The sequence below is a fragment of the Chelonia mydas genome, chromosome 23 (assembly GCF_015237465.2).
Source record: "Chelonia mydas isolate rCheMyd1 chromosome 23, rCheMyd1.pri.v2, whole genome shotgun sequence".
NCBI classification, from domain to species: Eukaryota; Metazoa; Chordata; order Testudines; family Cheloniidae; genus Chelonia; species Chelonia mydas.
Window position 1 is genome coordinate 11,408,093 of NC_051263.2, and position 17,490 is coordinate 11,425,582.

At 52.3% G+C, this 17,490-nt stretch overlaps 1 protein-coding gene across 1 annotated transcript in view; it reads left to right on the forward strand.

Annotated features, from left to right (window-relative positions):
• The window catches only part of LOC119564825 (butyrophilin subfamily 1 member A1-like), a 96,444-nt gene that overhangs the window by 11,900 nt on the left and 67,054 nt on the right, over positions 1-17,490 (forward strand). The window contains exons 3-6 of the mRNA XM_043534788.1: positions 2,950-2,970; positions 5,990-6,010; positions 7,533-7,556; positions 8,183-8,209. Of these exons, the coding sequence (XP_043390723.1) occupies positions 2,950-2,970; positions 5,990-6,010; positions 7,533-7,556; positions 8,183-8,209 (93 nt within the window). The remainder of the gene's footprint in view (positions 1-2,949; positions 2,971-5,989; positions 6,011-7,532; positions 7,557-8,182; positions 8,210-17,490) is intronic.

A 17,490-nucleotide genomic window follows, 5' to 3' on the forward strand; every position in this document is an offset into this window, starting at 1 on the left:
GCAGCAGGAGAAGGAACCGCCACCATGGGAGGTTTCACCTTCCGGGAGGGGCCTTTGCCTTTTTTCATCCCCCGGCCCTTCCCACCGGCCAAGGGAGCAGTCTCAGAAGCGGGGGTGGCAGAGGTTGTAGCAGCAGCAGAGTCTCGGGAGTGCCTATCCGTGCCCGCTGCCACCAGTGCCTCAGTGACAGCGATGGCAGTCAATCCGGCAGCGGCGGTCGAGGTAGCCATCACAAGGGAAGGGTGGAAGGGAGACTAAAGGGGAGCTGCAGGGGCATCCAGGGAAGTCCCACCCCCCGAATCACCCACCACAGGAAGGGAGGGATAGGGACAGCCACTTAGAGCTGGAAACAAAGGGAACGGGGGGAAGGGGGGAAAGGCTACCACACCCCTCTGCTAGGCTGAAAGCAGGGCAGGAGGGCGCCAACAGAAAGGGACACAGGAAAACAAAGAACACAACTTCTGGCACAGGATGAAAAAACTGGCTCCCCTGGCTGCACTAAGGAAAGGAAGAGAGAACTAAAACATCATGGAGGAGTGTGCATCAGTGAAGCGAAGAACCAAAGAGGGGAAGGGAATCTCAAGTGCCGAAAATGGAACGTGGGCACACAGGCAAAGAGGGCAAACTGGGGGTGGGGGGGCGTGGGACAGCAAGGGACTGGAATGAAGGGTGGGGAGGACAAGTATGCCACAGGCAAGGAGCAAAAAACAGGGTGGGCTCAAGAGCAACCAAACCGAAAAAAGGGAAATGGGGCTGGCATCAATCCCTGCACCATGGGACAAGAGCGGGGCAAACAAACTAACCTCAGGCCAACAAAGAAAGAAGCCCCTCAAAAAACAGGGCAGGGCAAAATGGAGCGAACAGGGTGGCTAGAACGGGGCGGTGGGGGGGCAGGCAGCCAAGGGAAAGGGGGCAAAGAGCTGCAAGGACAGGTCAGAGGGCGAAGCAGGGGAAAAGGGAGCCCACCAGCCAAATGCAGCAGGGGAGGGAGGGCAAGTCCAAGGGAGTAAAGAGGAAACGTGCACCCATGGGTGCCCAAAAAACAAGTGCCTGCTCGCTGCTGCTACTGTCCCAAGATGTGAAAAAGGACAGAGCAAACTGCTAGGCTGGGGAGTGGAGAACAGAACCAGATGGTAATTGGGAAGGTGGAGGGGGTGGTGGTGGCAGTGGGGGAGCAGACAGACCAGGGGAAGTGCTCCACGCCACTCCCCCAGCTCCCCACTACAACGGCACCTACCACCACAGAAGCAAGGATGTTACAAACCCCCTCCATAAAGCAAGGCCTCCTCCACTCCCTCCTCAGCTCCAGCAGCAGTAACAGGCTCTCCAGCAGCAGCAGCAGCAAGGGCAGCAGCAACCCAGCCAGGGGAGGCCCCAAAAATGATGGGAAAAGTGGGGCCTCGCAATCCCTTCTGAGGGTCACACTAGCAGGGTCTTCCGCACAGCAGCAGCAGGGCAGCAGGACAGCCATAAGCCAGAGTGGAAGGCAGGTATATCAGCAGGAGGCCGAACTGCACCCACTGAGCTCGACAGAGCAACAGAGACTGTGGGGTGTTAGGGGGCTTATTCCTTCACCCACTTACTTCCCTGGTCCTTCTCGCATGAACAGAGAGCAACAGTACCCGAAGTCCAAAGGTGCAAACAATTTGATGTTTATTGGGGTGAACTTCCAGCAAGCATGATTCCAGTTTCCTTCCTTAGTGTCCCCCTTCCCAGCTCTGACACCGCAAAGCCTTACACCTGTGTCCCTGTTCCCATTCCTGCCCTTAGCAAAACATGATTCCAATTTCCCCACCCCCATTCCCTGTTCCCTGTTCCCATCTCCCCCACCCACAAACCCACCCCCTCACTTCCTGATTGACTGCAGACTATATAGTAAAACTTGAGTTCTGCTTAGCTATACCTTAACCAATCGTTTTCCTGAAATTTAACTAACCAATCCTAACATATTGTAACATGATTATGTAACCAATTATATCCCACCACCTTAATTAGTTTACACCCAGCAAAATTAATTATACAGCAGATAGAAACAATCACAGAACCAGACAGCGATTATACAGACAAACAACAGGGAAATGGGGCTACAGTGATAGAACAAACACAGAAATGAGGATTTCACATCCCAGCTATTGATAAGTGAGTTCTTGCCAGACAGGATGCTATCAAACTAAGTTTCCTTTTACATCTTCTAGGCACTTCCCTTTCTCTGGAGGCGATAGGCATTATCAGGACAGGATTGTATTCCTAACAGCCCAATAGCACCTGATTTCAATGTGACTGGTTTGGAATGTGAGAATGTGACCGGTCGCTTCCCAGCTTATGGCTGCCTCTGCTGCTTAGCCAAAGATCTTAGCCTAAGCACAGGGCCTCAGACTGTCACAGTAAGAGAAGGACCTTACACTGGCAGACAGTGATTTTGATTCTTTCTTTTATACCTCTAGAACTAGCTAAGTGATAAGAACACACCTAAATTCTTAGAGTATAGGCCTTTACAGACAGGCCTGAATATCTATATCCTAACATGGGGTATTCCCCCTTCCCATCTTCCATACTGGCTGGTGATGAAAGTAACTCAATAGGCTGTGACTCTTGCCACTACATTGAGAAAGGGAAGTTACATTGGGGCCTTATCGAGTTTCTGAGGCCAATTATTCCACCCAGAAGTGCGGGACCCACCAATACAGGCTTGGAACTTTGTCACAGTATGTAATCTTAGACTGCTGTTATTCTCGTTTGGCTAATGATGAGGAGGGGGAAAGAAAGTAATTTTAATACCCAAATTGTCAGAATAGAAAAGGAGAAAGTTCTGAAAATTAATCTGCCAACAATGATACAATAGGGAGGATCTGGCCAAAGATTCTGGGTTTGGCTCCAGAAGGAACTGCTGCTTGACTTCAAGGTGATAAATGTTACCATAGTAATTGAAATTTTGTTCTTCTCTTGTAGAGCAACTGGAGAAAGCAATTGGTATGTGCTTCCTTTTTTTAATTTGTCATATGAACGTTGTTCCTTACCATAAGAATGCTCTGAATACGTGCCTGGATGACTCCCTCTTCTCACCTCCATCTCTTTCCTAACCGCACCAATGGCCATGAGGATTGAGTTTAATTCTTTCCCCAAGCAGACCAGCTGATGACAATTTCAGTGTATCTTAGGAATGCACAAAGATCAGTTCCCTGACTGATCTGAGCTGTAATGCTGCATACCAGAGAGCTGGAGACTCTGATTCCTGCCATTATCTTCATTCTAATTGTAAAAATAATCATAGGGTAAAACAAGCCGTAGTTGCCTTATGTGGAAAATTACCTTGAAACATAAAATACAGGTACATCTGTATTTGTGCATATATTCTTATTACAATCATGTGGGTCATAATGAGGAGAGAGGCTCACAAGGAGCTCTGCCTTAAACCGTTTTATTCAATATCGGTGGGAGTTTTCAACAGCCTGAGTGATGTAGGACCACAAGTCCCCCCGGAAAGTCTCTGTTTCTCACTCAAGTGAGTGTTTTTGAAAATCCTTCTCCTTGCCTCTGGGATACTATTGGCCCCAGCCTATGGCAGTGCTATGTACCAGACTTGTGTATACATTAGTTTTAGACTGTCCAAATGGGGACGAGATGGGATAAGTGACATCAGTCATTTCTTCTGGATTTCAGTCGGAGTGAGGTGCCAAGACACTTTAAAACATCCAGCTAGCTGCTTATCTGCACTTTGAGGTGTCTACATGCCTTCAATAATCTGCCTCTGCTTCCTAAGAAGCCCCATCAAGGCTGTCCTCCCTTTAGGCTCTGGCAGTTTCTCTGGGCAGGGACTGATTCTCTTACCTGTTCCCAAGGAGGGATTTCCTCCAATCACAACCAGCCTCCACCGGAGGAGCTCAAAACATTCTCTCAATATTAATGAATGAAACAATCTACCAAATTGTGAGGCCCTGAGTATTACTGTCTCCCTTCTACACGTGGGGAAAGTGAAGAACAGGAAGCTTTGGTTGCTGTCCCAAGGAGATATGGGAATTTTTGCCAGATGTGGGAACCCAGGTCTCCTCAATCATTGTCTTGCCCATTGGCTATAGCAGTCACACTAACATTGCTTCTTCCATTTGGAAAGTTCCAGTTCTTTTGAAATCCCTTTTATGTACAAGAGGGAATACAGACTGAACCAGGGCTGTCTCTCAAACCCGTGGAAATTGTAACCTCAAGGGAGATAGTGGGCTGTGTATGAACTTTCCTTTCCTCCTTCTCTCAGGAATCAGATTTCTAATATGCATGTCACTTGGATAATAAAATTTAGTAGCTCGTCCTGGCCAATGCTAATGGATTTTTCAAGGTGTAAAATCCTGTCTGTGCTAGATAAAAAGCTGTGTTTTAAAATGTGTTAGCTAACCCATTTTAATGAACATGTTTTAAAACACTATAACCCCAACTCTGGTTGGTGTCGGTGCTTCCAACCCTCCCCTTGACAGAAAGTCCTGTCCATTTGCTGTATCAAAGAAAAGGCCCTGAGTCAGTTTAAACTCCAGCTATTATTAAAAAGGTCCTTTCTATGTCTGTTGGCCTCTGTAGAATCCAGTTTAAACTAGCATATGGGAGCCTCGCCTGGATGTGGGGCCTCTCTTGGGGTGTGAATTTGCTTAATAACCTCCCCCCCCCCGCCCACACACACACACACACACACACACTGTTCTTAGTTCCTGCCGGGTTGTAGTCAGGGGCAGCAGGTTTGTATAATTTTTGGTGGTCCCCAGAACGGGTCCAAATTGTCCGTCAATGCCTATCTAAGGGTCTGGGAGGAAGTCTGGGTTTGGGAGCGGGGAGGTGTCAGACTCTGGGATGGCATTTGGGTGTGGGGTGTGGACTCCAGGCTGGGGCACAGGGGGGACTCTGGGAAGGCGTTTGGGTGCAGGGGGTAGGTTCTGGGAGGGAGTTTGGGTTAGGGGTCTGGGCTGGGGCAGGGGTGCAGGAGGGGGCTCAGGGTTGGGGTGCAGGGGGTGAGGGCTCTGGCTTGGAGGCACAGGCTCTGGGGTGGGGCAGGGCCAGGGATGAGGAGCTTGGGGTGCAGACATGCTTCCCCGGGGCTAGGGCCAGAGAGGAGGACTCCCCCCAACCCTCTCCCCCGCTGCTGCCCCTCACCATAGCCTGATTGGGGGTCGGGGAGGGGCTGCCCCTTGCCCAGAATGGGGCAGAAGCAGGGACTGTGGGCGGGGTGAGGGGTGCAGGGTGTCACAACACTCACCCAAGCCTCACCTGCTCAGGTCCAGGAAGCCCCCTCACCTCCCCTGTGGTGGGTGGTTGCTGGAGGCGGAGGGGGCTGCCATCACATGTGGCTTCCTCCCCTGCTGCAGCCTGCTGCCCCACACCATAGCCTCACTGGGGGCGTGGGGGTGCTGCGGATTGGGAGGGGCAGGATCACAGGGTCAAACACTCAAGCCCCAGCAGCTGCTCAGGTGAGTAAGGTCCAGAGGCCTCTTCCAGCCTCTCTTCCTGCTGGGTGCTGGGTGTGGGCAGGGCTGTCAATCATTGTGCACCTCCTCCGGTGCAGCAGCAGCCAGCTGCCTCAGCCTGCTCTTTTGCTGTAGGTAGCCTTAGGCAGCAGCGCAGGCAAAGGACAGCAGCATGGAGAGACAGGGCAGCCGTCTGCTTTTAATCAGGCAGGGACACTCCGGGGCCCGGGCGAGACATGCGGGGGGGGCGGCACACGGAGGCAGGGAGACGCTCCAGGCAGGTCCAGGGGAGAGACCCGGCTCCAAATATTGGTGGAGAGGGGCCCCTGGCCCTGAATATTGCTGGAGCCCTGGCACCACGGGCCTATGTAACTCGCTGCCCCTGGTTGTGGTTACCCTCTCTCGTGGAATTACATAAAACCCCTTGCCCAACAGGATTAATAAATTTAATACATTAAAATCTCCTAACTATAAGGGAGAAAATTGCCATATCTCTCACAATGTTACCACAGTTAGTAACTGAAAAAATTGTTCTTTTCTTGCAGAGCAACTCCAGAAAAAAATTGGTATGCACTCTAATTTTTGTCTCCTGATTTTTGTACTTTACCAGAATGGGACTCTGAGAATGAAATGAATACTTGGAGCTCCCCCGCACCCCACCTCCACCTTTTTCCTAACTGCATCAATCAATGACCATGAGGACTGTGTACAATTAATTCCCCCAGTTAACAAAAAAAAAAGCTAACTATTTCAATTTTTCTTAGGAATGCAATCAGATCAATTACCTGATTGATTTTAGCTGTAAAGCTGCATACCTAAAGTGTGGAGACTTTGATTCTGGTATTATCTTCATTCTCACTGTGAAAATAAGCATGGGGTAGAACAAGCTATGGCTGCCTTATATGGAAAATAACTTTGAAACATAAAATACAGGTACTTCTTTCTAAAACATTTGTGCATATATTGCCATTAAAGTTATGGTTGTGATAATGAGCAGAGAGAACAAGTCGCTTTGCCCCCATCTTCTTATTCAGTGATGGTGGGATTTTGACACAGTCTGAGTGATTTAGCAGCATAAGTCCTCTTGAAAGTCTGTGCTTTTCAATGATTTGGGTGTTTTAGAAAATCCTACTTTTTGGCTATGAGCTACTAATTGTAACGTTAAGGTTAAGGTCTTGTGTATGAACTTTCTTTTCCTCCTTCTCTCAGGAATCACATTTCAAATGTTCATGTTTAGACTCAGAAAATAGATTTAGTGATAAAATTTAGTAGCTGGTCGTGGTCAATGCTAAGGTATTTTTAAAGGTGATAAATTGTGTCTATGCTAGATAAACTGCTGTGTTTTAAAACATGTTAGCTAACCTATTTTAATTAATTTAGTACACTATATATGAAATTCTGGTCCCATTGTGAGTGTTTCCTTTGATTTCAATGGAACCAGGGCTTCACCTCACCTATTTCCTCAACTAAGCAGGATGTTACTGAGAAGTTTTTTCATCAGAGTCTGGAATTACTGCAAACTCATGCTCCCCATAAAGTCCTTGTGATTGTTGAATGTTCAAGGATCACAGAGACATACCTCATAAATCAAGCAGGATGTTATAGTTGCATACTTTTACTGTTAATAAAATGCTAATATCTATATTTGCTTAATCTAGTTTCTCTCTCTCTCTATCTCAATGTTTAGTCTGTTTTCACCACTAGGGTTTCTGGGTACTTTACAATTTCTAAAATTCACCACAATAAATTCTCTCTCTCTCTTTCCTCCAACCCCAAAGTTAGAATGTGCTTACTGTTAGTGTTTGATTTGGTGTCACTGTTCTGTGAGAGCAGGAAGGCTAAATCAGAGAAACGAGTTTATATTTTCAGCTGAAGAATGAGATTTGTGGGGATTCTTTCAATCAGTAGAGTATGGACCAGACCCTGCTATTACTGAAGTCAAGAAGAGCTTGGCATGGAAATCAATGGGACTGTCATTTGGCTCTGTGTGTGTGTGTTTTCACAAGCATGCCATTGTGCAGCTCTGGCAAAAGAAGGAAAATCAAGTTAATGATTGAGAAATGTTTTCTGTTTACTTTCCATTTTTAGAAAAAGCAAAACCTTCAGAAGCAGGTAAGATTTTCTACATGCCATCTCCCACATCATATAGGGTTCACTCTCACTCAGCAATATTGATAGAAAAGAGATGAAATAGTACTTGGTTATTTCAGGCCCCAGTTAAAGAGAATTGTGACAGAAAAAGAGGAAATGTAAATATGTGTGTGTGTTTTTTTTTTAACAAGGTCAGTCCCAAATGAATTAAAAAATGTTAATCTGAGTTGCTAGTTTTCAAAGCATTTTACGTTATTTTGCTGGTAATTGTAGAAAGGGGCTTAGTATTCACACAGACAAACACACATACTCAAAACAGATTTGTCAGCATCACTAAAACATGGGATTAATATGGCTACTATAGAACAACATCCCCATTTCAATAATATTAAAAGAGCTGGGGGAATTCCAGTTTATGTTGGGAATCTTCAGTGTGTGTGTGTGTGTGTGTGGGAGGGGTGGTTCTCTATGTGTTCTGTGATACTGCAGAGTCTTTGGAAAGATTGAGGTGATTGGGTAATGGCTCCTATTTACTTCACTGGCAATTGGATGGAACCCTTAGAAAGGCCCGGGCAAGAAGGTCTTTGAGGAACCAGAAAACTCATGCATGAATTAACCTTTCCTGACCATTTTCATGTCTCTTTCAGAACATGGTGATCTGAGAACTCAAATAGGTAAGAAGAACGTCTTCTTAGTTAATGAAGTAGACCACAACATAGTACTCCTATTTCAGATCACAGCCAGCACAGGAGAAACCAATACACAGTATGGTAGAAAATGGGGCCTATTTTCAAATGCTGATGAAACAGCCACCTTTTGGGTGGAAAATGCCACCTTGTTTTTCTGTGAACAAAGCAGATTTTTTAATATTTCTTTTTCTTTTATCACTGTTTCTTTTGACTGAGAAGACTGTGACAATTCACCTGTGTATCTACATTATTTTCTAAATGTTCTTAGCAGCCCTGAGGTCAACTTTTGTGAGTTTTCAAATTGTGTACAGCAACTGTTCTGGCTGATGAGTTTTGCTCAGCTTTGCTGTGGAAAAGGAGGTTGGTTTGGACTATTGCTAGTGTGACAACTCAGACCAGAAGGAGATAAGAGAGTAGTAGAAGGCAGGTGTATCAGCCTCAGAATGAGCAGGTCCCTTTTTCCTGGATAGCCAAACAAAGGCTACTCCAGGCCAATCAAGACACCAGATGCCAATTAGCCAATTATGGTAGTTAGGCTATTGCTGGCACCTAACACCAATTAACTGGCTAAGGGTCAGTTAAGGCCGTTAGGCTAAGGGAGACAGCTGGAACCAATTAAGATCCCACTCATACTACTTAAAAGCTCTCCTTTCCAGTTCTATCGAGAGAGCCCAGGTGAAAGGAGCTGGAGGAGAGGAAGCATTGCTGAAACCTGGGGTAAGGGTGAAGCTAGGAGAAGGGGACCACGGGGAAGTGGCCCAGGGAATCAAAGCAGCATCAGTGGTGAAGAGAAAGCCGCCAACAGCTGCTACCATTAGGGTCCCTGGGCTGGAACCCGAAGTAGAGGGCGGGCCCGGGTTCACCCCACCACCCCCATACTCTACAGAGAGCCTCTTGAGAGGGGAAGCAAGACTCGGTCCAGGCAGGAGGCCAAACTGTGCTCACTGAGCTCTATGGAGCAACAGAGACTGTGGGGTATTCCCCTTTCCCATCTCTCATACTGGCCAGTGATGACAGTAACTCAACAGGCTGTGATTCTTGCCACTGCACTGAGAAAAGGGAGGTCACATTGGGGCCTTATCGAGTTTCTGAGGCCACTGAATCCGCCCAGAAGTGCAGGACCCACCAATACAGGCTCAGAACTTTGTCACAACTGGTGTTAGCAGTGGGATTAGTTGATTTATCATTCACCGCGCCATGGAAGAAGGGGAGAGTTTTTAAAAAAAAATGTGCACTGGGTTTGGGTGTCCTCACCATGATGGAAGATATAATAAAAGCACTGATACAAGCCACTGCAGCCCAGCAGGAAGCCGCCCAATCCAGGTGATGGCGCAACAAGAATCCATGCGGCTACAACAGAAGATTAACATATTATCGATAGGGCAGGCCACCCAGGATCGAGCCCTCTTGTAGGAGGTGGTAGACCAGTTGAAAGCCCTCACCGCCAAAAAACAAGGGTCTAAAGGGTTGTGAGTATGGAGGGCTGCCGGTTGTATACCGAAGATGACAGCCGATGATGACATAGAGGCATATCTCCTCTCCATTGAGAGGACTGCCTTGCAAGAGGCATGGCCCCAGGACCAGTGGGCCAGCATTCTTGCTCCCTTCGTATGTGGAGAAACTCACAAATCCTATCATGACATGCCCGCTGAAGCTGCCGTTGACTACCCTAGCTGAAAGCAGAGATCCTGGCGCGATCGGGGGTAACGACTGCAGTACAGGCCCAGAGATATCATGAGTAGAGGTACCAGGAGGGCAAGCCTCCGAGGTCCCAATAGTTCGACCTCATGCACCTCGCACGAAAATGGTTACGACCTGAGGCATGCAACCCAGAGGAAATGTTGGAAACTTTGGTCATAGACCACTACATGAGGGGATTGTCTCCAGATCTTAGAATCATAGAATATCAGGGTTGGAAGGGACCTCAGGAGGTCATCTAGTACAGTGGTTCTCAAAGCTGGTCCGCCACTTGTTCAGGGAAAGCCCCTGGCGCACCAGACTGGTTTGTTTACCTGCCGCGTCCACAAGTTCGGCCAATTGCGGCTCCCACTGGCCACGGTACACCACTCCAGGCCAATGGGGGCTGCAGGAAGGGCAGCCAGCACGTCCCTTGGCCTGCGCCACTTCCCACAGAATACAGAAAATAAGTTTTTATACATTACTCTACATATCTGAAGACTGGGGAAGTGACTGTACCTCGATGCACTCCTAACTTCAAAACCCCCTTTTTGTATATACTGTTCAGGACAAAAAATTCCTTTCCCACAATTGATCTGAGTTCTAGCCCAGATATCTCATCTTACTTATCAGTAAGCTAAAGACATCTGCAAGTGAGCTGTCTGTGACAACAAATGAGTCTTATTGACCTAAACATCAAGTTCAGCTTTATTATGGCACCTGTCACAAAACACATAGCAAAAATTACTTGTCCATTACTACTAGCCCCGCTCTGTGAAGGGTCAGAGCCAGGGATTACACAAACTCCTTTACTGATTTCATATATTCCAACTTTTGGTAAATGTGACGGGTGGCGGTCGGTCCTCCGAGCCCCTAGGGGCGATGGAGAGCAATGGTCTCCGTGGCAGGCCTCAGCCCCACCTCCCGGGCGTTGGGGAATTAGCGGGGAGGTGCACCGGCTGGAGTCAGTAGTGCGCCCCTCAGGCAGGGGAGCGCCGGCAAGAGTCAGTAGCGCACCCCTCAGGCAGGGGAGCGCCGGGGTAGGGGAACGCAGGCCCACCCAACTCCACTGCGTTCCAGCCCAGGGCCCTGACAGTGGCGGGAGGCGAAGGTCCCACCGCTGGGTCAGCGGGGCAATCCGCCCCCACTGACCAAACACACCCACCCCACGGTGTAGTTGGGCCCCTGGGCTACTTCCTACCCGGTCTCTCTCAGGCGGGTCGCTCCGGTCCCTCCATCTCCTCCGGGTAATCCGCTGCGGGCAGCCCCGGTTCCTCCGGGTATTCAGTGGCCGGTAGTCCTGGTTGCCACAGGCCTTCCCCCCGGTCAGGTTCCTCCTTGCCCAGGGCTTCGCCTGGGTCGGCAGCAGGATCGCGAGGGAGCAGCCTGTGTCTGTCTCCCTCCCTGGTGCTCTCCTCACTGGGCAGAGGGCTCCTCCCTTTGTACTTCCTGCCCCACCCTTCCCCTTCCGGGGTTTGGCGGAAGCTTGGCCTGGCCCCGCCCACTCAGGCTCAGAGGGTGGCTCTTTACCCTCTGGTTCGGAGGGGAGCCACCCTGGCTCCCTACATACCCCACCCCTCAAATCCAGCTCCCGATCTTCGGAGCTGGCGTCCTCACCCTCTCCGAGGCGGGATAGGAAATCCGCATTGGCGTTGTCTCGTCCCGCCCGATGGTGAATCGTGAAGGCATAGGGCTGCAGAGCGAGATACCACCGCATCAGCCTGGCATTATTGTCCTTCATCTTATTAAGCCACTTCAGGGGTGCGTGGTCCATAACCAATATGAAGGGGGCCCCGAGGAGGTAGTAGCGGAGAGCATCGACTGCCCACTTAATGGCTAGGGCCTCTTTCTCCACGACGGAGTAGTTCCGCTCTCTGGGGAACAGCTTCCGACTGAGGTAAACAATTGGGTGTTCCTCCCCGTCCACCTCCTGCGAGAGGACCGCCCCAAGCCCAACGCCTGAGGCATCTGTCTGAACAATAAAGTCCTGATGAAAGTCAGGGCTGAAGAGTATTGGGTCGCTACACAGCCGCTCTTTGACAGTTCGAAAGGCCATCTCACACTTGTTGGACCAATGCACCTGGCGGGGACTGTCCTTGGTCGAGAGCTCCGTTAGCGGAGCCGTAATGCTTGCGAAGTGGGGTACAAACCGCCGGTAATAACCAGCTAAGCCCAAAAATTGATGCACTTGCCTCTTCGTGGTCGGCACCGGACATTCCTGGAGTGCTTGGACCTTCCCGATGAGGGGGCGGACCTGTCCCCGGCCCAAGGTGTACCCCAGGTAAGTGGTTTCCTCCCGCCTGATCCGGCATTTTTTTGGGTTGGCCGTAAGCCCGGCTGCGCGGAGGCCCCAGAGGACTGCCGCTACTTGGTTAAGATGTTTCTCCCAGTTATTGCCATAGATGACCACATCGTCCAGGTAGGCTGCCGCGTATCTCGTATGTGGTTGCAATACCCAGTCCATCAACCGCTGGAAGGTTGCTGGGGCCCCATGTAGGCCAAAAGGCATCCGGGTGAACTGGTATAACCCTGAAGGGGTGGCAAACGCGGTCTTCTCCTTGGACCTGGGATCCAAGGGGATCTGCCAGTACCCTTTGGTGAGATCTAAAGTGGTAATATAACAGGCCTCCCCGAGCCGGTCAAGAAGCTCATCGACACGGGGCATCGGATAGGCGTCAAATTTTGAGATGGCGTTTACCCTCCGGAAGTCAATGCAAAACCGCCGGCTCCCATCGGGCTTCGGTACGAGGATGACGGTGCTCCGCCACTCCCTCTGGGAGGGTTCAATAACCCCCAGTTCCAACATCGCCTGGACTTCCTCCTCTATGGCCTCCCGCATTCGCCTAGGCAATGGCCGGGTTGTCTCTCGGACCACCACCCCGGGTTCCGTCTGGATCACATGATGGGTGAGCATAGTCTGCCCGGGTTTTGTGGTGAACGTCTTGGGGAACGCCCTCACTAGGCAGAGTGCCTGTTCTCGCTGCTCGACAGTGAGTGTCTCTGCTAGCTGGGGTTCATCATTATCCGACTCCTCGGGTGGTTGGGGCCCCAGTTCCGGTTCGGGGGGATAGGGGGCCACTAGGAGCCCTTCCCGGTCCCGCCAAGGTTTTAAGAGGTTTACATGATAAATCTGCTTTTCCTTACGGTGACCGGGTTGCTGAATCTCATAAGTTACCGGCCCTACCTGGCGAAGGACCTCATACGGGCCCTGCCAGCGGGCAAACAGCTTTGATTCCTCCGAGGGGAGCAGGAGGAGTACTCGGTCCCCTGGCCCGAATGATCGAGCCTGGGCACCCCAATTGTAGTGCTGCTCCTGGGCTCTTTGGGCGGTGCTTAAGTTCTCCCTCGCGAGCTCACCCGCCCGCTCCAGCCGCCCCTGCAGTTGTAAGACATATTGCAAGAGACCCTGTGTTGCAGACGGGTTGTGTTCCCACGTCTCCCTCAAGAGGTCCAACACCCCGCGGGGTCGCTGCCCATAGAGGAGCTCGAACGGGGAGAACTTCGTGGACGCCTGTGGGACTTCTCAAATCGCCAGTAGCAACGGAGGGAGCAGCTGGTCCCACTGGCGGAAGTCCTGGATGGGGAAACGCCGCAACATTTCCTTCAGGGTCCGGTTAAACCGCTCGACCAATCCGTCAGTCTGGGGATGGTAGACCGAGGTCTGCAACTTCTTAATCCCCAATAGGGCGCATACCTGGCAGAACAGCTTAGACGTGAAGTTGGTCCCTTGGTCAGTGAGTATCTCCCGTGGGAGGCCCACCCTTGCGAAGATCTTCACGAGCTCCGCAGCAATAGTGCGGGCGGTGATACTTCTTAAGGGGATGGCCTCTGGGAAGCGGGTGGCATAGTCCATCAGGACGAGGATGTATTGATGGCCCGCCTTGCTTTTTGGGAAAGGCCCGATCAGGTCCATTGCTACCCGCTCAAATGGCACACCTACGACTGGTAATGGGACCAGGGGGGCCTTCCGTACCCCAGCCGGGGCTGCATGTTGGCAGTCCGGGCACGACGCACAATAATCCTTCACCTCTTGGTGGACACCGGGCCAGAAGAACCTGGCCAGAACCCTGGCCACCGTTTTTTCTTGCCCTAAGTGGCCTGCAGCCGGGATGTCATGTGCAAGCTTCAGCACAGCCCGACGATGGATGCGGGGGACCACGAGTTGGGTTCGGACCTGTTGGGTCTGGGGGTCTCGGTCAAGGCGGTAGAGCCACTCGTGGTTAAGTTCAAATCTGGGCCACTGGGTGGTGCGCTGCGCCTCCACGACCTCACCATCCACCCGGGCCAGCTGCTCATAGGCAAACCGGAGCGTAGGATCTTCCCTTTGATCTCGGCTAAAGTCCACCAGGTCAGGAAGGGGACCCGCCATTTCCAGGCCATCCGGCCTGGCGGTGGGACCTGGGTCAGCTCCAGGGTCGGAGGTCGAGTCAGGTCCTGTCTTCTTCTCAGGCGGGGCTCCCTCGAACGCCTCTTTGGTGGGTAGGGAGTGGAGCACCTCGACGAAGTCTGGCCAGTCACGGTCCAGGATCACTGGATAGGCGAGGGATGATGCTACCGCCACATTCATTAACTGAGTTACTCCGTGCATCGTGATGGGGACCGGCACCGTGGGGTACGATTTTACGTCTCCGTGGATGCACTGAATCCGTACTTCCCCACCGGTCCGCTTGGTGTCCGAGAAGAGCGCCTGGCGGACAAGGGTCTGCCCACAGCCCAAATCGACTAGACTCACCACAGGGACCCCGGCGACTTCCATGGGAGCTGTCAGTTTGGCCACAGAGGGCAAACGGGCCCGTCGCTCCCCGGCGCACACCAGGCCAAAGTTGCAATCCATTGCAGGACAGCCCCGTTGCAGATGCCCATACTCGCCACATCGGAAACAAGGTCCTACCTCTGGGTGCGCCGGCCGCATGGGGGCATCCATGGGGCTGCAGAGTGGGCTAGGGCCTGGTGGTCGGGTTGAGCGTCCAGGGCCGGAGAGTGGTGGGGACTCGGGCCTTCGGGAAAACTCGGTCCTGCCGCTTTCTGGTTGTCGGGTACAGTGGGGTGTGTTGGTTTGGGAGGTGGCCCCCCTCCGTTCAGGTTTCTGTGCATTGGGTCCAGGACTTGGGGGGCCAGCGGCCGGTCCTATCGGGGCCTCAGCCTCGAGAAAGTCCTCCATAAGCGCGACGGCCGCGCTTAGACTTTGTGGCCTGTGCCGTAACACCCAAGCCCTCCCCTGGGGCGGGAGGATGTGCACGAATTGTTCGAGGATGACCTGTTCTGTCACCTCAGCTGCGGTTCGACGCTCAGATTGGAGCCATTGGGTACCCGCATCCTTCAGTTCCTGGGCTACAGCCCGGGGTCTGGCACCCGGGGGGTAGACCTTTTCCCGAAACCGTCGCCAAAATGTTTCCGGGGTAATGTCGAAGGCATCCAAGATAGCAGCTTTCACTCGCGCATAAATGCTGGCCTCATCATCTGGGAGCCCACGGTAAGCCTTCTGAGCTAGCCCCGTCAGATATGGGGCGAGGAGTGTTGCCCATTGGTCAGGCGCCCACCCAGCCATGGAGGCAACCCGCTCGAAGGTCACTAGGTAGGCTTTCGGGTCATCCTCAGGCCCCATCTTGGCCAGATGGATCGGTGGGGCGGGCGGGGTCGAGATGGCTGCCCGCTCCGGTTGAACACCACCATGGCCCGGCCACAGGGTTGCAAGCTGCTGGAAGCACTGGGTTTGTTGTTCCTGGTGCTGGGCCCCCAGGGTTTGAAGCAACTGCTGCTGGTGGGCACCCAGCTGCTGCATGAGTTGGTGCTGCCGCTATTGCTGGCTCTCAGCCAGGAACTTGATGAGCCTTTCTATCTCCATCTTTCCAATAGGGGAGCTTCAGAGGTCCCCTCGCACTAACCCCTTTCTGCAGGGGTAGGGATCACCTGCCCGCATTCTCCACCACTTGTGACGGGTGGTGGTCGGTCCTCCGAGCCCCTAGGGGCGATGGAGAGCAATGGTCTCCGTGGCAGGCCTCGGCCCCACCTCCCGGGCGTTGGGGAATTAGCGGGGAGGTGCGCCGGCAGGAGTCAGTAGCACGCCCCTCAGGCAGGGGAGCGCCGGCACGAGTCAGTAGCGCGCCCCTCGGGCGGGGGAGCGCCGGCACGAGTCAGTAGCGCGCCCCTCGGGCGGGGGAGCGCCGGCACGAGTCAGTAGCGCGCCCCTCGGGCGGGGGAGCGCCGGCACGAGTCAGTAGCGCGCCCCTCGGGCGGGGGAGCGCCGGCACGAGTCAGTAGCGTGCCCCTCGGGCGGGGGAGCGCCGGCACGAGTCAGTAGCGCGCCCCTCGGGCAGGGGAGCGCCGGCACGAGTCAGTAGCGCGCCCCTCGGGCAGGGGAGCGCCGGCACGAGTCAGTGGCGCGCCCCTCGGGCAGGGGAGCGCCGGCACGAGTCAGTGGCGCGCCCCTCGGGCAGGGGAGCGCCGGGGTAGGGGAACGCAGGCCCACCCAACTCCACTGCGTTCCAGCCCAGGGCCCTGACAGTGGCAGGAGGCGAAGGTCCCACCGCTGGGTCAGCGGGGCAATCTGCGCCCACTGACCAAACACACCCACCCCACGGTGTAGTTGGGCCCCTGGGCTACTTCCTACCCAGTTTCTCTCAGGCGGGTCGCTCCGGTCCCTCCATCTCCTCCGGGTATTCCGCTGCGGGCAGCTCCAGAACCTCCATCTCCTCCGGGTAATCTGCTGCAGGCAGCTCCGGTTCCTCCGGATAATCCACTGCGGGCAGCCCCGGTTCCTCCGGGTATTCAGCGGCCGGTAGCCCTGGTTGCCACAGGCCTTCCCCCGGTCAGGTTCCTCCTTGCCCAGGGCTTCGCCTGGGTCGGCAGCAGGATCGCGACTGAGCAGCCTGTGTCTGTCTCCCTCCCTGGTGCTCTCCTCACTGGGAAGAGGGCTCCTCCCTTTGTACTTCCTGCCCCACCCTTCCCCTTCCGGGGATTGGCGGAAGCTTGGTCTGGCCCCGCCCACTCAGGCTCAGAGGGTGGCTCTTTACCCTCTGTTTCGGAGGGGAGCCACCCTGGCTCCCTACAGTAAATCAGTAAGATTTAATCTAATTATAGAGAACATTTTAATTTCACAGATACAAAGCCCTAAATTTGGAGATAACAAACACTTCGGTTTATACACAAAAAGGATTTTGGTTTCTATCTGTATAAAATAATTGTAGGGTTTAATATCTAATCACAGTGTATATCTCAACAAAACCTGAAATAATTTCATGGGGGAAAGAAAAGGTGCATACCTAGTCCAAGGATTTTCCCCCCCTTGAATTTTCAGGGCTAATCCAAAAAAATGAAGGTGTCAGAGTTTCTCAGATCACACAAAGTATTTTATATTAGAATTAGGCAACCTAAATATAAGGATCCATACCAGCTCCCTCTACAATAATGTTTTCTAGTAAATAGGTGCAAGGCACAGAGGTATAATTATTGTGAGAACCACTGCTCTGAAATGTTCTCAAATATTTGTCACTAAAATCTCAATAATGGAATAGAAGTAATATTTATTTCTGCAGTAAGAGGCTATCCGTGCTATCCTCACTCAAGGAAAACTTTCGTTGATTATCTAT